General features: G+C 45.1%; 1 protein-coding gene across 1 annotated transcript; it reads left to right on the plus strand.

Annotated features, from left to right (window-relative positions):
* Positions 1-3,121: 3,121 nt before the first annotated feature.
* Positions 3,122-20,215, plus strand: LOC137600239 (noelin-2-like). Its single transcript, XM_068321753.1, has 8 exons — positions 3,122-3,707; positions 7,849-7,998; positions 10,527-10,682; positions 14,057-14,276; positions 14,515-14,621; positions 18,472-18,648; positions 18,762-18,935; positions 19,619-20,215. The coding sequence occupies exons 1-8, from the start codon at positions 3,564-3,566 to the stop codon at positions 19,937-19,939; spliced, it is 1,449 nt and encodes a 482-aa protein (XP_068177854.1). The 5' UTR covers positions 3,122-3,563; the 3' UTR covers positions 19,940-20,215.
* The last annotated feature ends 5,821 nt before the right edge of the window (positions 20,216-26,036 follow it).

The raw sequence follows: 26,036 nt of genomic DNA on the forward strand, positions 1-26,036 counted from the left end.
TCAGGAATTCTGAACCATCTCAGATGGCCTTGAATTTTTTTATTTTTTGTTGCAGATATTCATCATCTCCAGAGGATTTGATCACATTGATCCCACCGTATCAATATCAGCACGATACTTTTATATTAATTGAACATCTGAATGAATATCACAGGATTGATTAATCCTAACGGTTTATTGACTGATTACATCAACCTTCACACGCTAAGATTAGATTTTTTTCCAAGAGGTAAATTCTCTACAGTGACTGAATGTCATTTAGAGTTAGCAGCAGTTAGGATGGGAACATACATGACATTAAGCATGCTAAACATTAGCATGCATGTTAGCATGTTACTTATTTCTCATGTGCTGCAGCCTGAGTGTCCACATCCACACGTTTTGTCCACTCTCATTTCTCCCCATCTTCTTTATTTCTTTCCCACTCTCTTCCCCATCCTGACGTCCGCACTACATCTGAGAGACTTTTCCAACGACGCTGAAACTTTAATGAGGTGAAGCAGATAAGGACAGCTCATCCAGGGGTGTGTCGCCGCTAATTCTCCGCAATGAAATATAGATGGTGTGAAATAAAAGTCGTCCAAGTGTGAGCATCTCGATATTTCTCTAAACGTCGGAGACACCGTCGGTGCCGCACCTGATTATTTTTGTTCCTTTCTAGACGCTGGAACTAATTTTCTGTGTGGAGTAAAAAAACTGTTCTGGATTAACTTAAAAAAAAAATACAAAAAAGAAGTAAATGTTTGCAGCAATTTCCAGAAACAATAAGAAACCAGGCAGAGAAAGATGGATCAGCTGTTCCTGCATCATTCCTCCTCAGACGTCATGACCTAAAAGTCATTCCTGTGGTTTGAATCCAATATTTTTGTCATATTTTATTCTTTTCTGCTTTTTTGATGTCTAAAGTATTTCTCAGATTTATTTCCGCCTGTAATTTTACTTGTTTTGATCTCACATTTAAATTTAATGTGTGGAGAAAAAAAAGAAAAGGTATTTAATCTAAAATACGAGCCAAAAAGTAAGATAGAAAAACATGTGTTTTTGGAAAATGATAAAATGCTGCTGATTATTTTTTGTCCATTTTCTGGTTTCACATTGAACTCTAGATGAAACGGAAACGTTCTGAATCGCTTCTCTCTTAAGGCGTTCTGCAGAAAAGATGAAGGAAATGATGCTGCGACCTTCGACCTGCCGCCTCAGACTGAACACACACACCGGTTAGAGAGTCGTCCACCGCCTCTGCAGCTCCTCCCTCCCTGCGCCTCTTCTTTCACCTCCATGTGACAGTTCTCCTCACCACGCAGCCGACACCAGGACTGAGTCCTCCGCCCTCATCCGGATGGGATCCAGTCGCTCCTCTCCAGTGATCCTCTCTCTCCCGCCGTCAGCATCCAATCAGCAGAACCCCATCAGGATCGCCGGATGGCGATGGGTCCACCTGAAGCCCTTTGGGTTCTGCAGCTGCTTTCTGCCATCTCTTTATCTCAGGTAAGAAAACACTGAACACACATCCAAATTTAAATCCCAAGGAGCCAGAAAAACCAGAATAGTTTCCAAACTTCCAGATGAACGGAGATAAACTTAATAAAGTTCTTCTTCTTTTTTCCCAAGATGGCAAATTTTGAGTGAAAGTAGAGAAATACACACAATGGGTAAAAGCGTTCCACTTTGATTTTCACATATTTATAACGAGACATGTTCCATGTGTTTGTACATCGACTAGAACCTGATGATAAAATGTAAACCTGGATGTTTCTGATCCTCAACACTAAAGGATTTCTAATCGGACAGAATTAAAAACGCCTGATAATTCCTGCCAGAGATTATTTCCTCTCCTTCCTGAATTATATTTGTTTGACAGGGTTTCTTTAAACACCATCTTTTAACCTTTTGACCTGTCACATCCTTCTTCTTCACTAGTAGAACTCTCTATTCCACGTTCTGCAGATACCTGACCATGAATTCCCTACAGGTGCGTCTCACCGCTGTCCTGTCATGTTTCCGCGGCGACCCTCCGTCTCTGCGTCGCCTGCGTTTCTCTTAAGTGCTGCTGATTAAAATATTGATGTCAGTCCAGCGTATTTGCTGAAGGATGTTTAATGTATAAGCGGTGTGTCGCCCCCCCGGGGGTGGGGGGGCCCCTGATCGGAACAAAGACTCCATGAAACATTCAGTGTTGTTGGGTTAAAACCGTCGACACACGACCGCTGCAGGCGTGAGCTACAGAACACCCGTGTTCTTCTGTCGCTCTCACATAATCAGCTATCAGTTCTAATCCTCCATCTGTGGGGGGGGGGGTGAGGGGGGGTTGGACCCCTGAGGCTCTCTGAAACATCATCCTAAACGCCGTTTCACCTGCTTCAGTCTTTATGGCTGTCTGATTCTATCGGAGAGGGCTCTAAACATTCTGAATGGAGGGAGATCTTCAGATAATTACTTCTGTTTGGAGCCTGTGGCTGTAAGATGTAGGGGGCAATTGGGGGTGGGGGTGGGGGTGGGGGCAGGGGTGGGGGGGCAGGAAGAGGAGGAGGGTGGGTGCTGTCCGCCCTCACGGTGGCAGTGTTGCTTCAGTTTGCGGTGCACTTAAAAAGCGCAAACACTCCTTAACGCACACACACACACACACACACACACACACACACACACACACACACACACACACACACACACACACACACACACACACACACAGGTCATTTCAGAGCAGCGCGCCTTCATGTCGGCGTTTACGTTGAATCAATACAAAAGAAAGTAGAGAGGAAATGAACAGTGGGGAGCAGAAATCAATGCGTTCAACAATATTTACTGGGGGGTTAGGGTGGGGGTGGGGGTTATTAGATGGTGACAAATTAATGAGAAAGGGGGGGGCAGAACCAACATGAGATGAGAGGATAAATATTTAATGTTCATTTTTGCCATAATTGTTATTTATGTTGCCCGTTTTGTTAATTTAAGCAAAACGCTCTTCGGGATCAGTTGATGAATCGGTGGAGGTGGGGTGGGGGTGGGGGGGGTGTTGGTGAGGGAGGGGGTGAGGAAGGAGGGAGGGAGAGCTGGTGGATAAATGTGAGCGGCGCCGGCTCGGACACAGCATCTTCTTTACGCACCAGGAGCAGCAGCAGCAGGAGGAGCAGGAGGAGGAGGGAGTCCTGGAGGCGCACAGCGCAGGAGGAGCATCCGTTCGCAGGCGCGTCTCCCGCATCCGGAGCGCAGCGCCGACTGGATGTTTGCGCCTTTTTTTCCCCTCACCCCCCCCCCCTCACGGAGCGGCTCTCATGCGCCGGGATTTATCCTCTAACCTGTGGCAGCGTCGGGGCGCACACCCCGGCGGGACGATCCTGGTTCTGGCTTCACCGGAAAACTGTTTGGAACGCGGCTCTTATTAATTAACAAGTCTCCCCAGACACCCCCCCCCCCTTTAGATTACCTGCAGCACCGGGATGCTTTCAACCTGACTGCTGTCAACAGTTTGGATTGCGCGTGATTCGTGTGTGTGTGCGTGTGTGTGTGTGTGTGCGTGTGTGTGTGTGTGTGTGCGTGTGTGTCAATGTGTGCGTGTCAGAATGAGCGTCCCCATGTTGAAGATCGGCGCGGTGCTCAGCACCATGGCGATGGTCACTAACTGGATGTCCCAGACTCTGCCGTCCCTGGTCGGACTCAACGGAACCGTCGTCTCTCCTGAGGGCACACATGAGCGCATCGTCAGCGTATGTATGACCTCAGAGTGTTTGATCCACGGAATGAAATGATTTATGACGCGAGAAGTTCACCTTTAAAGCCCCAATCCCCATCACCTCCATCTCCACCCCCCCCCCGCTTCAATCAGCCGGGATTGAGCGCGTTAACACTCAATCCTCGGTCACGTCAATTGATTTAGAACTCAGCACCTGGGGAGATACATGCAGGGAAATTGAAATATGGGAGATGAACCTCAAAGATGTATGAATAAATACTATGTCCTGCTCACATGAGTCATGATGAACATCATGTAGGTATGGTGGGATTGCTCCTTTCTGATTTAGTGGGTTTTGTCTTTATCCCATCAAGATCTGCACCGCAAAATGTGTTCGTGTCTTTGGGGTGTTGTTGTTGTTGTTGTTGTTGTTGTTTTTTAATTTATTTATTCGCTGGCACTCGAGTTGTGCATGATTTATTTTTCAGGCCACCTCACAGCTGCTATGTGGCAGCACTTTGCAAGTTCAGCAAAGTGCGCGCAGTTCGACGCCCACGCGTAAAAAAAAACCAAAAAAAAACAAAAAAAACCGCGCGAACGGGGGGGGGGGGAAACGCGCGTCTCCAGATGGAGACGTCGGAGGAGACGCGTTCACCTCGGCAGGTGACAGACTGACGGTCTCCTTCCGCTGGAAGTCACTCTGACAACAGCGAATGCATTTGTAAGATGGATCAATGCTTCCCTGCCCCCCCCCCTCTCAAGTCCTGTCACTTCATCCCCCCCCCCACCTTTACGTTCAGCAGGAATTCACTGCAACTCACTTTAGAAGAAGATGGGAGGAATTGGAACGTGTGTGTCCGTGCAGAATCTTTAACAATATTAAAGTGGGTAATCTTATAACTAAATTCAAATTATTAACTTAATCTAATCCAATTACCTCCATCATAATATTTATATGTAATCAAGTTATTAAATATCAATTGATAAAGATTAGAAAACGCTTTTTTTTTTTCTCCAAAGGTGGAAGTAAAATTAGAAAATAAAATCAGCGATTCCACCCCTTCGATAAGTCATGTGATGGTTTCTTCCATACGAAAGGCCCCGCCCCTTCCACCTAGCTTCAACGCAACCAACCAATCAAGGTGGGCCTTATAATCAGATGCGCCTTATAGTCCAGTGCGCCTTATGGTGCAGAAAATACTGCAGATACTGCACTTTTGGCTTTGTATGATGGCGTTAGCTTTTAATTTTATTTAGCCATTGATGCTAGGCTAGCAAATATATTATGACTTTAATTCATTAAATGGGTTTTCTGTCTATTTTAGTAATAAGCTTTAGCTATTTTAAGGCTTTAGAATCATTATTTCATTGGTTAATCCATAACATTTGGCTATAGATGGGTATAGAATGGGTATAGAATGATTTTTTACATTTTTATCAACATTAACTTTTCTGCTTTTGCTGCAATCTGTTCAATCCTTGTTGGATTTTAGCTCCGTCAGCTCCAGATTTACTGTTTCTGATCCCAAACGGCTGAGCTGAGGAGATTTTTATCAACTGTCCCCCGGTGTGAAAGGAGTCCTTTGGTGTCATTCCCCCCTTTTCCTTTAATTACATCAAGCAGTCTGCACAAACAATGCTTCTATTCTCATCCCATCCACGTCCTCCTGTTCTAAACCCCCGTACCCCCACCGGTTTCATTGTGAATTGGACTTCAAGGTTACCCACACCGAACCAATCGGATTGATTTACCAGGCGTTTCCCTCCAGGCTTCCACCTCTCGTTTCCCTCCTCTATCAGGGATTGCAGGGCAGCTTCTCTGTGGGGCGACTGCGACAGGCTGGAGGGTGTCTGGAGGAGCTCATCCATGCTTTTTGCATTGTTCCAAAGTGTTCCGGCTAAATAGGTCAAACAAAACACCTGGATTAACGGCTCCAAACTGAGCTCATGGTGCCATGTGTGCTCCCATGTAAAGCCTGGGTTCTCGGAAACAATTGCTGTCTTCAATCCCAAATAACCCCCCTAATATTAAATCAAGAAACACTATCATGACACAGCAGCTCAGGTGTCATTTCAGAAATATTGATAAATGCATGTTTTATCTTTCAAGCTTGAATATCACATCAATAATGAATTAAAAAATTGGACAATATGCTCTGCAGCTTTTAAATGTTATGCTACGTTTGTCATCTTCGGTTAATAGCTGCATCTGTTCTTTGTTTCTGTAGTTAAATTAGCTTTTTTTTAATAAAAATGTCTTTCACATAAAATCAGCACCATGAGAGCAGCGAGAACAAAAAAAAAAACAGTCAAATGTGCTGCTGGAAAATTAATACAATGAGATGAAATACTTTGAAACTCAGTTGAAATGAGTTGAAATGGAAGATTATCTAAGGTCATGCAATTTATTATAAATTCAAAAGAAAGAATTATTCCCTGTGACTGTGAGGTTTGGCCGTTTCACTTGACTTTTGGCCAACTTTTAAATTAGAATTTAATCAAAGTGAATGTTTTCTGCCGGTTTGACAATCAAACCTCCTTGAAACAATTTAAAATGAAGTTTTAGACCCTGAATATTGAAAATCCAGACAAAACAAGTCAGTTTTACTTTAATTTCAGTATTTTATATTAAAGAATGAAGATATTCCATCACTACTGCACTTATAATGAGCTTTCAAGTTATGCATTCATGTTTTTGTCACATATATAAGAAGCAGCGTTGAAAAGAAAGAAGACACGCATTTAATGTGTGCGTTATGAAATGTGCATTATGTGGCCTGTGAGGAGGGCAGAAATCATTTTTAGTGCAGATTTCTCGGTGCTCCTGGGAGCCAGTGGCTTTTTGCCAGAAGTACATCCGCCCTGGCTGAGGATGGCGAGGATGGAAACCCTCCAGTACGACTCCCAGCTTTCCCTTGGACACGGACATGTGGGAGATGTCACAGCTGATCTTAGCTGCAGATGGGAAAACATCCCATCATGACACAGATGTCTGCGGCGCAGTCAAGTACAATAAAGACCAGAGAGCGTGCACTCTGCTTTTTTTTTTTTTTTACAAACTTAAATTGGTGTTTAAATCACAAGTCTGGACCGGAGCACCTGGAATCCCTGCTGAGATCTACCAGCAGGCCGGAATTTATTAAGAGACATTGTTAAAGTGAAATATTTTCTCACACCTCCACCAGCGGTGTGTGACCTGAATAAAAGGAACTGCATGGGAGAGATTGTGTACCATGTTAGAAAACAGGGAAATAGAAATGGCTGCAGTGACTCATGGGCCTCTTTGTGCGCTTCACAAAAAATAGATTAATATGTAAAAAAAAAAAAAAAAAAAAAGCAAATTATAAAGCATCCATTTGGGAGGGTATGGAATGTGATTTTGGCAGCGGCTTTATTCGTGCTTTTATTTTTTTTAAATAACAGCTATTTTTACTGCCGTAATTATTATACACACATGCTTGAAAGCCGCTCTCACACACACACACACACACACACACACACACACACACACACACACACACACACACACTCCTTTACAAACGCATATACCGGAGGCGATGTGTGTTATTCAATAGCAGCTATTCTTCTGCAGTAGCTCATGCTGTTTGCACATGATGGGAGCGCGATCGATGGATGGATGGATGGATGGATGGATGGATGCTCGCTGCCTTATCTTGGTGCAGAATGATTGCATTCGGCTCCAGTAGAATCAAGCAAGTGGATTCTGAGAGAAAGGTGAAAGGTCATGATCAGAATTTAACTTGAATCTGCTCGTTTTTGTCTGTTTGTTTTTTCCAGCCAATCAAAGAATTCCTTAATGTCTTCAAAGCCGCTTCATTATTTAACTGCATTAATGTTTCATCGACGCGTTTGTCGAGCGCGACAGATTCCTTCAAGGGGGGGGAAGTCGGTTTAAACGTGACAGGAAATGCCTCTGAAGCCATTAGCGTCTCCACCGGGGGGGAGGGGGGGCAGATGAGTTTAAAACGGGACTTTAATGCTTTAATGTTTAATATTAATCCGTTAATCCTCCTAAATGTGAGCTGTTTACAAAAGCAAGCAGACGAGTCACGTGATCCCCCCCCCCCCTTCCTCTGCTGACCCTCTCTGGTATTCTGGTGCTGATCCATTCACATAAAGCCTGTTTGTGTGTGTGTGTGTGTGTGTGTGTTCAGGGCCTCTACCCGGGATCCGAGGAGGGCTGGCAGGTGTACAGCACGGCGTCCGATCCGGACGGCAGGTGCGTCTGCACGGTGGTCGCCCCGGCTCGGAACCTCTGCAAACGAGACCCCCGGAGCCGACAGCTGCTCCTGCTGACCGAACAGGTATAGCGGTGTGTGTGTGTTGGTGTGTGTGTGTTGGTGCGGACCCTTGAACGCACCGCTGCATGTTTTAGCGGTCAGCTTTGCCATGCAGCACGGCAGAGAAGCAGTGTACTGGAATGAAATATTCACTGGAGTGTCTCTTTGTTTTGACACTTGCAGAAAACACACACACACACACACACACACACACACACACACACACACACACACACTTAGGTTTCTGATACATCAGTAGCTGCATCCTCTTAAGACCTCCAGTCATTCAACACGCCAAAAGACTTGAGACTCAAAGGAATCAGCAGATGTGTGGGAAAGAAAACTCTTTGTTCTATTTGCAGGCTGCGGCTCTCTGTGTGTGTTTTCCTGCACCGCAGTGTGTGTGTGTTCATGTATGTTTTGTGTGAGGATGCGTGTGCATATATCTATCTATATATACAGTATATATGACTGCGTGAGCACCTTTCTCTCACTGTGCATGTGCATGTATCTAGAGAGGGGAATAAAAAGTGATTTGTGAGAGAAGTTGATGAATTATTGAACGCCACCAGACCAGCAAACCATCTCCCACACCAGTGCAACTGGGGTGGGGTGGGGTGGGCTGGGGGTGGGATATATGCATCCTGTATCCCATCCAGAATGAAAGCGAGCCTCATTGTGAGGGATTATAACTCTTGTTTTTCATCCACTCCTGGCGCAGCTTTCTGTTCTCTCATCACGCGGAAAAGAGCGAGAAAAGAGATTAGCTTCCATTCAGAGTGACGTCTCCTCCTCAGAGCTCCAGTGTTTCTGAATGTTAATGAGCTCAGTGTGTGTCTGGAAGTCACACCTAGATCCTGCTGCGAGTGTGTGTGTGTGTGTGTGTGTGTGTGTGTGTGTGTGTGTGTGTGTGTGTGTGTGTGTGTGTGTGTGTGTGTGTGTGTGTGTGCATTCAGGTCTGCAGCCTCCCCACAGTGTCAGTACGTGTGTTTGTGTGTGACAGCGGGAGACGTGTGTGTGTGTGTGTGTGTGGGTGGGCGTTTTTTGCGCTTGAATGTCTGTTTGTTTGTTTGTTTGTTTGCGTATCACTTTGGAGATATCTGGGTCATTTTTTTATCCTTTGTGTTGTTGTTTTTTTGTTTGGTTTTTTTCCATTCAGGATCAGACGATATTTAAAGCATCTGCTCGCGTTCGCTTGGCGTTTAAAATGACGCCCGCGAGGATCTGCTGTTTTAAAACGGATCTCATGGGGATCTCACTTACGTACAGACATCAGAAATTTTTCCTCACGACTCTTTTTTTGATTTCATTTCTCTATTTATGAAACCTTCTGCTCCTCCTCTTCCTCCTCTTTTATAAATCAGAGGCAATACATTTCAGGTTCAGGTGGATATATTCCAGAATTGCTCCTCAAAGGATCAACCTTGAATATTTAAAAAACTTTTTTTTTTAAAAAACACATTTTTTAGTTCAAAACTCCTGACGTCTGCACTTCCTTCACCTTAAACCATCATCAGGATAAAGTTTTAATTTCTCCAGTCCTGCCATCAGCTTTAGCGACACAGACATCCCATAAAGGTGATGATGAGGATGATGATGATGATACCTGCTCATCATCAGCGGGAGTGTTTTAGTATTAATGCAGCCTCAGGAGCCATTAGGGAGGCAGGAGACGCTCCGTCTTCATGATTTATTACCAGCAGATAAGACATCTGTTACAGGACCGCCAAATAATTAGATCCTTGTGACAGAGTAATTAAAACTCTCTGAGGTCATGCACACCTCTTGGGAAGACACACACACACACACACACACACACATAGAGAAACACACACCATTTTAATCATCTATAACTAAAGCAAAGACTTGAAAATAAAGTCTGAGTTTGTTTTGTGGATTAATCAAATGAACGGAGGTAATGCACTTCAATTATATAACATTATTAAATTAGACTTATAATAAGTGTTCAATGCTGTAACAGGTGTGTTTTAGTTAGAGTTTTTATCTCTGTTCTAATGGAGGGGAGGAGGGGGTATTTGAGCCATATGGGGGTAAAAACATTTTCAGAATAATTATGAAGAAAAATGGTGTGATTAAAAAAAGTTGTAATATTACAAGAATAAAGTTGGAATGAAATGATGGAATAAAGTCGTAATGAAGTGGAAGCCGGATACAAACACACCGGTGTTCCATCTGTGGCACGTCAGCAGCAGCGTTATTCAAGACGTCAGCGTTTGGATGGATTTATTAAAGAAGTGGGTCTGAGAGAGGAGCAGACAGGAGGAGGAAATGGCCTCTAGAGGAGGAGGAGGAGGAGGAGGAGGAGGAGGATGGATGTGGTCCACGGCGGGTGTGTTGTTGGTCGTGACTTCATCACGACTTCATTCTCCTCATCTTACCACTTTATTCCCTTGGTGTGATTTGTTTTCTGCGTGTGTGGTGCGAACGCTTCATCTTAAATCCAACAAATGGGTGTGTCTCCAAATACGATGCTCCAGACCACACTCGGGGGGGTCGGTTTAATAATCATGTGGTTCCTCTTTGTGGGTCAGGTCCAGAACGTGAGTCAGTCCATGGAGGTGGTGGACCTGAGGACCGCCAGAGACCTGCAGTACGTCCGCGACTCCGAGCCTCTTCTGAGGGGGGTGGACGGACGCCTGCACACCTACGTGACCAACCCACGCACCCTGACATCCAAAGGCCTGCAGGTACACACACACACACACACACACACACACACACACACACACACACACACACACACGCTGTAGGGAACACGTAACCTTTTTTGGTGTGAAGACATCGATTTCACCCAGCTGAGGGTTCCTTCCTGCGCCCCAGACGCACGTCTTTCATGAAGGTTTCAATCCTGTGACCTCTTCTCTGCTGGGGGGTGAGAGGGCAGGGGGGGTATCTCTGTGTGGAATGTGCAAAGCTTCCACATTAAGACTTCAATCCGTACAGGAAACAGCAGCTGGAATGCACACCCGGGGCGGGGGGAGGGGGGGTTTTAATATTAATGAAGACATTTACATAACAGAAGGAGAAGGGCGCTCCTGCAGTTTGCTGTGTTTGTTTTCAAATTTGCAAAAGATGGAAGTCGAGATTCCTTTGCTGGATAAGTGTGACAGTTTATTGAAGGAGAGATTTTTTTTTTATTTATATATTTTTTTGCTTCTTAATTCCGGAGCGCTGATCTCATCAGACTCGGCTCTCTGCTCCACGATGATGCTGGAAGGCAAGCGGAAGATTATCTCTAGAGCTGCACAGAGAATGAAAGGAAGTGCATTTGAGGAATGGGAGGCGACACCGCCGGCTGCCTGTCACCTGCCATTTACAGGGATCCTAAAAATATTGACAGGAACATGCAGCAGCAGTCTGAACACCGTGTTCACCTATTTTCCTCCTCCTTGTTTGACGTCACGGCTGTGAAAGTGGGCCGGATTGTCTGCAAAGTTTTTATATATATATATATGTATATTTATATATAAATATGTGGGCCACATTATTGATTCAGGAAGCTTTTCAGACAGCAGTAAGGACACGATCCACATTTAGATGGAGCTACTTTCCAACCAAATTTAGCCCTCATTTTAAGTGTCTTTTGATGTGCAAATCATCAACTCAGGAGTTTCTGGGTTATTAAATCCCTTTTTTTTTGTTTCTGCCAGTGGCTTTTATAAGGAGGAAAACACACCGTCTCACAGTATGCAGCTTTATGATGATCGAATGTCACTAGATGATCTGGTTCAGAGTTCCTGTTATATTATACGTGTCTGTTTATTATGTGTTTTAGTGTTTGTGTTGGCTTTCTGTGTATTAATGCCCTCTGCATTTCTTTTTTTCTGCACCAATCCTGCTTTATGTGCCTTCAATTGCCCCTTGGAGACTGATAAAGTTATTTTTAAATGGGATTGAATTGAATAAAAAAAGAGTTCAAGGTTTGTAAACCTTCACCTGAAGAAGCCTTAATGTTAAATCAAATTAAAGGAATCTGAGTAGGGAGACGTCCCCGTCGTCGTCGAATGGGTGTGAATGAGTGTGTGTGTGAACGTGTGTGTGAACGTGTGTGTGTGTGTGTGTGTGTGTGTCTGCGGCGACCTGTGCAGGATCCTCCTCCAACACACACCTGGAGAAAAACGTCTAAAACTTTCATCTGAGACAGTAAACAGCAGGAGCAACACCGATTAGACCGAATGCTACGCTCATAAATACCCATAAAGAATAAGATATTAAACATTCACATGCATGAGCTGCACACACACACACACACACACACACACACACACACACACACACACACACTTAGAGAGAATTTCCATTCCCCCATAAATCCGTTCCACCTTTTATCCTTCTGCAGAGAATCTTCTCAGCAGCATCAGGGGGCTCTGGGGTCTGTTTTTAACTTTTTATGCTGTTAGTTTATGTGTGTGTGTGTGTGTGTGTGTGTGTGTGTGTGTGTGTTATATGTGTGTGTGTGTGTGTATGTTTCCTGCTCCTTAGGGGTTTTCACAGTCATAAGCTTGTTGCCTTTGCACTGAGTGGCAAAAACTGGTGAATATTAATGCAATGTGCTGCTACAGGAAGTTTATCAATAACTAAAGAGTGTTTCCGTCCCATGTGTGAGTGTGTGTGGGTGTGTGTGTGTGTGTGTGTGTGTGTGTGTGTGTGTGTGTGTGTGTGTGTGTGTGTGTGGAGGGAGGGTAACAGGAAGAAGGGAGATGGGGAAGAGAAGGTCAAGCAGTGGGATGCATGGAGACCGATAGATGGACCGATTGGAGGTTCGAGAGAGAAGGAGAAGGGAATATAGAAAATATGAACTGATTTCTTCATAGAATGTTTTACTGTGTGTTAAGTAAAGTGGGGGGTAAAGGTTAGAGTGGGGGGGTGTGGCAGGAGGGGAGAGATTAGAGGGAGCAGGAGATGAAGGAGGCGAGGAAGGGATTAACCAGGTGAAGTGTTGCCGATCAACAGGCGCTGACATTTCCAACATTTTGTGTCGCTGATTTCAATACATGTTTATAATCGCACATTTATATGTAAATGAAGACTTCAATGGAAAACCACAGAAGCAGGAATATGTGGGACCAGAGGTCATCTGTGCAGAAACGCGTTGAATCCGCGTCAGGAGATTTTTTTTTTTAAGATGCTGAATCCAGGACGGATTTTGACGCGAGGCGTTTTGATTCGCTCCCGTGTGTTTGAGGGTTTTTTTAATGTATTTTTGACACTTCTTTTATAATCCCTCTGCTTTTTCCTGTCAAATCCGGCTCCCGTCTCCAAAAAGAAAACATATCTTTCTGTTATTTTAAGAGGGGGGGGGTGGATTTAAGGGCAAGAAGAAATCCAAGAAACTGGGATAAAAAGAGAGAGAAATCAAACAAGGGTTCTCTATCGAGGGAAAACTCGAAGCAACACTTGTCTCACACGTATAATTTATACCCGACGTTAAATATTGATCTCATGTCAAGATGATGCCAACAAAAAGTCCTGCTGTTGCTTGAAAAAGTCTTCAACCGTGGATGAGAGGGTAAAAAATGAGAAGGGGGGGAAAAAGATGCTCTTTATCTGGGTCGCCGTGACAACAGAGATGCCCAGACGCTCTCTCTCTCTCTCTCTCCTCCTGTGGGATCGCCGGGCGTTCCCAGGGCCAGATGGAACACGTTTGTCCCTCCAGCATTGTCTTGGGGGACGCGTTTCCATTTGGCTCCTGCGGCTCCTCGCATCTCCCTGCGACAAAGACAGAGTCTGGCGCCCTTTTTTTTTTTTTTTTTGTGAATTTGTCCGATTGAACCTTTCCAGAAACAAAAAATTTACGACCCAAGACGCAACAGGATCATATTTAATAAATTTTAAACAAATTCTGCTTGAATGTGACATTGAAAACTGAAAAAGAGGAACAATCTGAGTTAACTTTGTTCCTTTTTGTACTTTTTTCTTTCTAGTAATAATTAAATGAAAAATTAAAAAGGAAAACCTTTTAAAGGATTGTAAATCTGACCTCTGAACCAACAGAATATCATCCATCCGTCGTTGGGATCCCTCCATCGTCTAATCCCTTTGGCTTCCGTGTCTCATCCAGGAGCTGAAGGGCCAGATGTCTCAGCTGCGGCCCCTGCTGTCGGTGGTGGACCAGTACCGGCTGGACCTCCAGACGCTGGCCTCGCTGCGACTGGAGCTCCTCAACCTGTCCTTCATGCTGGCCAGCATCCAGGAGGAGATCGGGGCGTACGGCTACGAGGAGCTGCAGCAGAGGGTGCTGCTGCTGGAGACCCGGCTGCACAGCTGCATGAACAAACTGGGTATGTGATGCCCCGTTGCATTATGGGAATTCTAGTAACTTTTTTTTTTGGGGTGGGTTTAATTTGGTGGCGTTCATCATAATGACAGCAAGTTTTTAAAAGCTTTATTTTGGAAAAAAAAAAACAACCTTAAAGTGCCTGGAGCTGCATCCACTCCATAATTTAACATGACTTTCCCAGGATGCTTTGCATCTCGGTGGTTGAACGTAACCCCACGTATCTGCCCCTCCGCTCCCAGGTTGCGGTCGTCTGACGGCCGTCAGCAGCCCCATCACCGTCAGAGCGTCGGGGTCGCGCTTCGGCTCCTGGATGAGCGACGCCATGATTCCCAGCTCCGATAGCAGGGTAGGTGTGTGTGTGTGTGTGTGTGTGTGTGTGTATGTGTGTGTGTGTGTGTGTGTGTGTGTGTGTGTGTGTGTGTGAGACAAATGAAGCAGGCGTTTTAAAGTTCTTCACATGTTCTCTCATTTTACTGTGTTTCCCGTGTTTCCTCCTCCTCCAACACGCCTCCCCGGCTTCACCCTCCTCCTCCTGCACACGCACCGTGCTCGAGCATATTAAGCTAGTTGTCAAGGCGACTGTCTCCCAGTTGCTGACTGTGATTTATATCGCCATGGTGACCCTTGCCTGTTCCCCATTAAAGCCTCCCTGGCGATGAGTCGGAGCTATTCGCAGCAACAGTATCCCAGTTATTGCCTCCTGTTTCCCAGTTACCGGCGTGAATATTGTTCCCCTAACAAGGTTACGGGTGCAGGCTCTTTTGTGGGGCCCCCATGTCTGCTTGCATGACTGTATCAGGTGTAGGAAGCCCCCCACTTCCTCCCCATCTCTGTCTCTATTAGACCTTCCAGACTGGATTGTAAAGTAATGTTCTTTATTCAAAAATCTAGGAAACGATCTTGGTGGATTTGCATCATAAATATAACCTGATGAAATATAAATTTTGTAAACGTGCTGAAATCACTTTTACATCCTTCTCCTCTGCAGCCTTAATGGCCCCCCTGTGGAGTTTTGTTTTTTTTTGTTTTTTTCATACACAAACACTCATATTTCCATTAAGTGCTTCAAACTAAAATTCACCGTCTGAATCCTTAAGGCCTGACAAACATTTTCCTCATCATAAAATATTTACAGAGGAAAATGTTGGAGGTTTTTTATTTATTTATTTATTTCTAATATACTTACAAGCGTGGATGCATTTTGAAATTGATGTCAAATATCTCGCTGCAGACATTCTCATCATTTAATTCTTGCATTTTTAAAAATATTTTATTTATTTTTTTATCACATCTGAACACTTTACAACCTGTTCTGAACAGCTTTTTTCCATGAAGAATCACTGGTGATGGAGTAAAAAAAAACAAAAAAAAAACAGATCCAAGCCGAGCCGCCTCATGGATGAATGATGAAATTCCTCGCAAGTTTACAGCTTTTAACAAAAATTTTAAAAAAAATCCTTCAAATGCAAACGACGGGGTGGGGGTGGGGTCGGTCCGTGCTCGCTCGCTGCCGTGACGACCCGTGATAAACGCAAAGAGAACACCTGGATGTGTGTGTTACCCATTTGAATTTTCCGTTGTATTAAATAGATGTGGAACAAAAAGTTTAATAAAGCATCAACCCCCCCCCCCACCACCACCACCACCACCGGCAGCGTTTCATTCTGGATCAATGCTGATATTAAATATAAGCGGTGATGTTTGTGAACGCTGCCAGCGTGAACACCGAGACCCCCGGAGACCTTTGGTATTTCATGAGGTCGTTACAGAAGGTTGTTGTTCATCAGCAGCAACACAAAAACATTCTGTTTGTGTGTTTTTTAAATCTCATTTCCTGCCATAAATCATGTCAGAGGGACTCAGAAATAAATATCCAGGTAGGACGAGCTGCGTATCCTCAGTTGGGGGGGGGGGTAACACACACACACACACACACACACACACACACACACACACACACACACACACACGCATATATACTGTAAGTAAAAGCTTTCTCATACATCATCCGGTATCCATGACGACTGCACTGGGTCCCCGTTTGGCTTTTATGAATTCTTCATAAGCTCATCAGTGCATGTGTGTGTGTGTGTGTGTGTGTGTGTGTGTGTGTGTGTGTGTGTGTGTGTGTGTGTGTGAGTGAATACATGCTGGCTCGCATTTTATTGTCCACATAAATGTGCACACCTGTCGCTGTGTGGAGGAACATCTGCTGAGGTGTGGATATCCCCTGATCTGTCAAGAAGCCTCCATTGATGGTGTGAGAGGAGGAAGAGGAGGAGGAGGAAGGGGAGGAGGAGGAGGAGGAGGATGGAGAAACATGTCTATTGTTGGAGAAAAAAACGAAAGAGGAGAAAGCGAGCAGGAGGCATGACTCCACTGTGAGCTGAAAAAACGAAAACCCGCAATTCTCCAGCAGTCTTCTTCTTCTTTTTCTTCTTCTTCTTCTTCTTCTTCTTCTTCTTCTTCTCCTTCTTTTTCTTCGTCTTCTTCTTGAATTTGAGGGTTTTATGAAATAAACGTAAAGGAAATGAAACCCTGGCTGTGATTTGTGACACACGCCGGATGCACGACTTGATATTTCTATTTAACAACTGAGGATTTTCTTCTCTGTCTCTCAGCTTAATTACATGACGAAGAGATTTACTTCACGGCCTGCGAGTTATTTTATCAGGATGGAATTGAAAATATCCCGGCTTAGTCTGAGAGGCTGTTTGTTCTATATGCACGCACCATTTGTCGCTAACTGGCGTCTGGAGTCGCTTTAAATGAAGCGAACGGTGCAAATCAAACGCGAGGAGAGCAAACAAAGGGACTCACAGTCCCATGAAAGGCTGTTTTTAAACTGAATTAAACCGCAGAGGCCTCTTCGGATCATTTCAAGTGAAGTAGGGATAAAAATGGGAAGAAGAGCATTGAGAGACGCTTTTGAAAACCACTCACTGAGATGAATGGAACCTTTGAATAATCAGTGAAATCAGATGTTTTTTTGTTCCAAAGTCTCCTAAATTAAGTGAGAAATTTAAATATTTGACTTCAGCTTGATGCTCGATAAATATTCCAGTTTTGAAGCGACCCGTCTGATATCAGGGATGTTTTATTAAACAGCCTTTCTGGACAGGACAATGGCGGGAAACCAAAGTGCATGTTTGAGTTGACCAATCGGACGTCTGCGGCGTGTCACGTGACCCGGCTGACTTTGAATCCCATTGGAGGTGGAGGATTTTTTTTTTTTTTAAAAAGTAATTTTTCCCTAAATAAAAAACAAAATAAATGCAGTCGAGTCGGGTGGAGCCAATGGAAATGATTGATAATCAATCGAACATGTGTCAAACTCAAGGCCCCGGGGGCCAAATGTGGCCCTCAACATCATTTTATGTGGCCCGCGAGAGAATAAAAGATCAGTGTCTAAAAATAAATACGTCAAAAGTGTGCTTTGACCAAAAACTACATTTCCCACAATGCAGTAATTCACAGTTACATTTATTTTACGTTAAATTGAGTTACATTTAGTGACATTTATTAGTTACATGTGGCCCTTTGAGGGCAGACATTATTCTGATGTGGCCCTCGGTGAAAATGAGTCCGACACCCCTGATCTATCGGTTCTGTGTACCGGCAGTAAACTATCCAGATCGCCCCCCCATAAAGAAACACCCTTCCTCTCCGCTCTCTCTCTCTCTGTCTTGGCAGCGTTCTACTCTTTCATTTCATACATCTCACCCTCTGCACCTCTCTGGTTAATTAATCCTCCGCGCCGTCGACACTCCATTTCCCTCCCGTCTCACCTCTCCTTCCTCCTCGTCTTCTTCCGTTCCCCTGTGTGTGTGTTGTGTGTGTGTGTGTGTGTTGTTGTTGTTGTTTTTTTCTCCTCTTCTGTTTTCTATTCTGCTTCACCAACAGTGAAAGTGAAAACCATCAAGCAGGTTTAATTAGCTGCTCCGGGTAAATGTTAACTCATTAACTGTGTGTGGGTTGAACGATCTGCGCCGTCTGCACTAAGTCATTTTAAATCAGGAGGCCAGTTAGAGGCTCCTCATCATGTAGGGGATGCAGACAAGACATACGTGCATTATCTTTGCGTTGCCCTCGACAACAAGTCATCTTTAGGGCGACGCCCACTTTCCCCCACCTGGCTGCAGGAGGCGATGGGAACCCTGAATCCCACCCCTCGCTCTCCTCCTCTCCCTCCCCAGGTGTGGTCGATGGACGGCTACTACAAGGGCCGGCGTGTGCTGGAGTACAGGACCATGGGGGATTTCACCAAGGGGCAGAACTTTGTGCAGCATCTGTTGCCCCATCCCTGGGCAGGAACCGGTCACGTGGTTTACAACGGATCGCTCTACTACAACAAGCACCAGAGCAACATCCTGGTAGGGGGGCGGGGGGTGCCTGAAGGGCAGCAGAGGTTTGGATGCCCCCCCAACCAGAATGAGACACGTCTGCATGTGTGTGTGTGTGTGTGTGTGTGTGTGTGTGTTTGCAGGTCCAGTACCACTTCCGCTCCCGCAGCGTGCTGCTGCAGCGCAGCCTGAGCGGCGCCGGGTACAACAACACCTTCCCCTACAGCTGGGGGGGGTCATCGGACATCGACCTCATGGCTGACGAAATGGGGCTGTGGGCCGTCTACACCTCCATCCCGAACGCTGGAAACATTATGGTACAACCCCCCCCTCGTGTGTGTGTGTGTCATTGTGTCATCATTATGATAACTAACTAAACAGCAAATATCAAATATGAGGTTGTGTTTTTTTAGATTTAAAAATATAAAAATATGAGCTATATACAGTCTTCTTCTTCTTTTCCTTTTCACGGAAGTTCCGAGACTCACAAAACGCAGCACACTTCCGGATGCCGTCAGCCAATAGAACGCTCGTACCCTTATCACATGACTACCTCCTAAAAATCAGCAATGAGGTGAAGCCGCGCGTGTCGATGCGCGGGAGATTACTGTAATATAAAAATATAAAATATAAATATTTTAATAAAATAAATACAAATATTTTATTTATAAAAAAAATACATAAAAATATATTTAAAAAAAAAAAAAATATATATATATATAATGAAAGTTTCTGCATCAAATACTGTAATCTGTCGCAATGCACGACAGGCCTGGTGAGACAGTGTGTGTGTGTGTGTGTGTGTGTGTGTGTGTGTGTGTGTGTGTGTGTGTGTGTGTGTGTGTGTGTGTGTGTGTGTGTGGGATATAGAAGAAGGATTCATTTTAAAACAAGTCTAAAAACCCTCCATCTTGTCTTGACGACCTCTCACTGAGGGGCAGACGGCGTCCTGCTGGCTGTTTTATGAACTTCCTTTATGAACCCCCCCCCCCGTCTGCAGGTCAGCCGTCTGGACTCTCGCTCTCTGGAAGTCCTCCAGAGCTGGGACACGGGGTTTCCCAAGCGCAGCGCCGGGGAGGCCTTCATGATCTGCGGCACGCTGTACGTCACCAACTCCCACCTGGCGGGGGCCAAGGTCCACTTCGCCTACCACACCAACTCGTCCAGCTACGAGTACACCGACATCCCCTTCCACAACCAGTACTCCCACATCAGCATGATGGACTACAACCCCCGAGAGAGAGCGCTGTACACCTGGAACAACGGACACCAGGTGCTTTACAACGTCACGCTGTTCCACGTCATCCGGAGCGACGGCTAGATCTGGAAGGGAGTCGATCGCACACACACACACACACACACACACACACACACACACACACACACACACACACACACACACACACACACACACACACACACACACACACACACAGCCTCCATTCAAGTCGACGGGAAAAACAAAGTGTTGTCTGTGTTTGAATTTGAATGACTCGCAAGCGGCGAAGGCCGATAACTAGATGTTGGTGGAACACGTGTCGCCGGCGAGAGGATATGTCTTTGCAGAGATGAGAATTACCCCCCCACCCCCACCCCCCACCACCCCACCCCTCCGCCAGCGAGAGGCTGATAGATAGAAGGAGGTGAGGGAGTTCATTCATCTTCTGTCGCGTTTGGTTGTTTTGGAAGTCATTTTTTTTTGGAATTTGAGGTCCACATGTAGAAAAAAAACAGCTGAATTTTAACTCAAACTTCGAGCCAAGACGACGAGGAGACGTCATGTGATCGTGTTCAGTCAGCATGGTTGTTCATTCATTAAATCTTACTGTCAAACTTTTGTCCAGACTGTTGTTTTCCCCCGTTTCCAGAGTTGGGAATGTCACTTCTTTTCTTCCTTTTTTTTAAATTTTTTTATCCGTGTGTTTTTCCACATACGTGTGCATGTGTGTTGAAAAACATCGTGAGACTTGATGCAAAGGAAAAGCTGTGACCGTGACAAATTGAGAAACCCGACGGAAAAACGACTCGTAAACGGCATTCATTGCTCGATAAACAGAAATGAGTCACAGCGGATATGAATGGAATGAGGACGATGCAGCAAAGCATTAAATAATAGCGTGTTAGCTTAGCGCAGGGGTGGGGCATTCATTTTTACAATATTTTGCACATCTGGTGCTGATAATAATACTGATAAATATTTGTATTAAGTTATTTTAAATTGTGGTGTTTAATTTATGCCATTTGTATAATTCATGTGTACGTAATTTACGATTGGCCTCACATGGGCCGGTCAGGGATGTAGAAAGGGCCGGATGTGGCCCGCGGGCCGCAGTTGGCGCGTGTCTGCCTTAGAGCTTTCACTTAGCTGCTAACCGATAGCCTCCCTATCACCTTGATTTCTGTCTCATCTTTGAGTGACAGAAAGGGAGCATCAGTCCCTCCTCATGTCCCCCCCCACCACCACCACCTCAGTCAGGAGGGGGTAGAGCGAGATGAACTCACCTCAGCTGACTGATGGAATATGGCAGCTTTCGCTCAGACAGATTCAAAAGAAACAGTCCAAAAAGATGCAGAAGTGGGTCAACAAAATATACCTCAGCAGCAATTGATGTATCTGGGGAGGCCTGTGAAGTGGGGGGGGGAGGGAGTCAGATCCAGAAACACAAAATATATGTGGCAGGGAATTTTGATTTTGTGGCAGACTGCCTCGAATAAATAAATGTATGAGACGCCCTGGTGTAGGCGAGGTAGGCCTGAGTGCCCCCCCAGGCAGACAAACATATTTACAGCAGACGAGAGCGTTGACGTTTTCATCGGTTCTTGGAGACGCCGTGGGTTCGAGAGGCGCCGTGGTCGACCTGAGCTCAGACCAGGACGTCAGGCCGGGTTAATCTGTCTGTTATCGTCTGAAAGCTGAAAACCAAGGGTGTCATCCCCAGAGATCGCTCCATGCTGTCAGTCGAGCTGTGGAAAGTGCAAACACACACACACACACACACACACACACACACACACACAGAATTTTTATGTGAACACATACACAGAACATCAAATAAATCCCCACAAAGAAGAGACCCAGATTGTCAGAGGTCCGTCTGCAAATGAAAGGAAACGCCGGATCGATGAGAAAAAGAAAAGGGAGGATAATAAAAGAGCCTCGGCTATATGTGGATGCAATTGTAGGGAACATCACAAATGGCTATTCTGTTGCCATGGTGACTGCGATGATGTGTGCAACCGCCTGAAGCGCAGGTCACCGCTTGGAGAGCCAGATATGCCTCCACATCCAGTTATTATTATTATTATTATTACTATATGTGTGTGTGTGTGTGTGTGTGTGTGTGTGTGTGTGTGTGTGTGTGTGTGTGTGTGTGTGTGTGTGTGTGTGTGTGTGTGTTTGTGTGTCTTCCAGCTAATTTGAAGCAATTAACAGAGTGAAAACATTTTTGCGTAACAAATTGATGTGATTTAGAGTAAATCCAACATTTTGCATCAGTAATCCACACACAGGGGGGGAAAAAAATCCAATCTCATGTTTCAATAAACTGTGAAGTTCACAACATTTTAGGAGCTTTTTTTTATTATTATTCACTACAAACTTTATCACACATGTTGTCTTGTTTTCTTGATGTAAAAAAAACCCCAAAAAACTGCTGTGTCCAAAAATAGTCCCCTGAACGCACCATCATGACGCGCTCTATAATTAGCGCCACATCAAACCTTCTCTCCAGGAACACTGCAAATTATTCTGGACAAGATTTAAAATGTTAGATGAACTCACTTGTTCTGAAACTTATTTTTAAGTTCTTGTTGTTGTTGTTTTTTAAAGTTCCCAACAAGTCAAAGCATTGTGTGTGTGTGTGTGTGTGGAGGGGGGGGGGGGTTCTGCACGAACAGATCATGTCATGAATATTAAACCATTTTCTCAAACTCACTGTTTGTTTCTTGCATTCTAGCAACGTTTTTTTTTTTTGTTTTTTGTTTTGCACCGAATCCCCTTCATAAAATACCAACTCCTGATATTCTATTTAAATCTAAACAACAGTAAAGAGCGTGTCTGATTTTCCCAGACGCGCGTAAAGACGCGTCTTCCCTTCAGCTCGGATTTATCTCGTCCTGCTTTTTTTACGCACAAACATTGCAGTTGGTGACGTGATCCTCGCAGGCATGTTACGTAACACGTTGGCTCACATTTTTAATTCTGCTTTCTGACACAACAGACATCACTGGATGCATAGATCCCCCCCCCCCCACTTCCTTATTTACCCACCTCCCTCCTGCGTTTTGGCGCAGGCCCATGCGCTTTTTGGCACCGTTTGCTGCCGTGAAGGTTCCCTTCTCTCCATTTATAACCTTCCTTGGCTCAGAGTTTCTCCATCGTGGAAGAGCTTCTCCGGATGGATTTCCACGGAGGGATACACAGTCATGCAGGGCGCGCGCATACACACACGCACACACACACACACACACACACACACACACACACACACCCTCAGACAAATACCAGATGCCAGATATATCATTTTTGCCTTTTTATTTATTCATCGCTGTCTGTCTATCTATCTATTGTATCTGTCTCCCGGGTGGCCATCATGAATAATTAAGTTCTGTTAAAGGGACTACCTGAGGTGGGTGGGTGAGGGGTGGGTGAGGGGGGGGGGTGGGAGGGAGGGGGGGGCAGGATGAGGAGAGGTAACTGCGGAAGGACGGATAAGGAAAAATAAGAGGAAGCAGGACCTTTGGATGGGAAATAAAATTCTGATTCTGGAGAGAAGAAGAGGAGTTAGGAGGGATCGGATTGTGTGTGTGTGTGGGGGGGGGGGGTAGAACAGAGAGGGAGCTGGGGGGGGGGCACGGCCCTGCAAAAGCTTGTGATCATGTTTAATTAATGATGGAGAGATCAGCCTACTAACCAAGGACACAGGCTGAAGTACAAGCCTGAGAGGGGAGACATGGCACGGACAGGGTGGTGGGGGGGCATGGGGGGGGTCAGGGATAAGTTTCTCCTCCTCAATGCAGAAGGGGGGAAACAGAGGATGAGGAATTGTGCGGGAGAAAACAGAAGCGTTTCCTCCCGCCCCCCAGCGCGGCTCCTGGTCTAATTATAGCGCTCATTGGGGAGGGAGGGAAAAGGGTGTGTGGGGGGGGGATCAGCCAATTAAAATCAAGCCGCTCTACCACTAGTCAACTATCAGTCAGTCTTACGCACACATGCACAAAGATGCCTTCAGGGACCTCCAGCGATGCTGTGGGTGTTCTCCAGCCCAGACTGCTAATGACAACTCCAGCTCTGTGTCTGGTTTGCCAAATTCTCTCATTGTGGGTGGGGGTGGGGTGGGGGGGGGGGTGTTTGCTGTTGATGTTTCAGTGGTGACAAATTGGCCCACAAGGTTAAAATCTGGTGGAATATTTCCTGCGCAAAGGGAAACTTCTTTTATCTCCAGTTTGCGTTCGTTTCACACCAGGCCTGCCTTCGGACGACGTTATTGATTACATTTGAGGGATTTAAATGCAGCAGAATGGGTTGTCCTCCAATTGCAAGGTTGTTGGTTCGATCCCCATCTCAGGATCTGCAGGAATTTGACATTAAACTTATTGCAGCGCCTGATTCAAAAGCTGGAAAATTGCACAATCTCCACTTTAGTCGTGGCCTCGTTGCACCGCCGGTCATAAATCAATGCAATTCATTTAATTAGTGTTAATATTGAATTTTATTTGGAATTAAATTAAAGTGATGGATGCTTGGCAGCCGCCGTGACAACTAGTTGGGTAAAATTATAAATCGTGTAAGTGTCAGAAAGTATGATGACGTCTCAGAATCAGAATTAGAAAGACATGCAGCCTCACCCCAGACTCATCCTTCACCCCCCACCCCACCCCCCCCCCCCACACACACACACACACTTCCATCCAACTTCCATCGGTTGTTATTTTGCCTGTCGGTCACAACAAAATCAATCTGATCACTCAGTGAAATGAACAACATCCCCAGAGAAGATGAGGAGCCACGTTCAGGACGTGTTGCATGAGGGTTAAATGTGCAGATTAACAGCAGGGCTCGGCTTTTTAAACGCAATAAAACACCACAATGGTTTGCATACATAAACTAGAGGCAGGCCGCACTGCAGAACCCGGAGCAACATAAACTTAATGCAGACAGAAGCGTTCTCCTCTCAGATGACTGATGATGATGAAGATTTTGGAAACGCATCTTTGCATACAAATGGACTTCCACCGGCAAGATTAGACCAAACAAACGAGTGAAAGTACAGTAAGAAGCATTGAATTCTACCTCTCCTATAGCACACAAGTCTTTAAATTTGATGAAATAATAAGATCTGGAAAGAATAACAGCTCTAACTTGCAGATAAAGATCTCTTTTTAAAAAAAAAAAATGTAGATGATGTGTTTCGCTTTTTGGAAATAATTTTGGAAATAACAGATAAAGGGTGGTGTCGCTTTTCTCATTGCAGCAAATTCCAGATGTCTGATATTATGACATCATGACTCAAGCATATTTGTCTGATTACATCACTCCTTCTTTTTCTGTTTTGTTTTTTTTTTCCCGGGATGTCCCCCTCCCAAAAAATAAAAAATAAAAAAATTTGCAGGATGAGATGATTTCCCATCATGGATGCTGAGGCTACAGTTTAACATCCAGTTGCTGCATGAGGGTTGGCTGGGAGCAGCTAAAGTTAATAGCTTTCTCCCCCACCACCACCACCACCACCACCACCACCACCACCACCACCCCCCCATCCCCTCCGCCTCACCGGCTCGTCGTGACCCTTGATGGATGGTTATTGCAGTCGAAGCGCAGAAGAGAGGAGTCAGAGATTCCATTCAGTGTCTTGCCGACAGGTGCTAATATGTGAATTGAGTTATTCATGTGATACTAGACCTGAAACACCTGAATGAAAATCACCATTATATTATCCACCTATTCTCTGCAGTCCTCAGAGTGTGTGTGTGTGTGTGTGTGTGTGTGTGTGTGTGTGTGTGTGTGTGTGTATGTGTGTGTGTGTATGTGTGTGTGTGTGTGTGGCCTAGTGATGATGGATCCTTCAAGGAGGCTGTAAATCGGTAGACTAGTTCTCCTCTCATCTGATACCTGCAATACATTTTAAAAAAAAACACATCAGATAGGCTCTCGTTCTTTTCATCTGCTGCTTTATTATCTATTCTCTCACACTGATTTATATTGTGGATTTTCTAGAAAGGCCCCCCCCCCCCCTCCTTTCTGAAATGACGAGTTGCGTCATTTACGTGATGTCCCTGAACGCATCTGTCCACCATGAACGCAAATTAGCGCCTTTCCGAACCGATTCCCTTCACTTTGGGTCTGAATAAAAGTTTGAATGGATTTGACAACGACACACACACACACACACACACACACACACACACACACACACACA

The sequence above is a fragment of the Antennarius striatus genome, chromosome 8 (genome assembly GCF_040054535.1).
Source record: "Antennarius striatus isolate MH-2024 chromosome 8, ASM4005453v1, whole genome shotgun sequence".
NCBI classification, from domain to species: Eukaryota; Metazoa; Chordata; class Actinopteri; order Lophiiformes; family Antennariidae; genus Antennarius; species Antennarius striatus.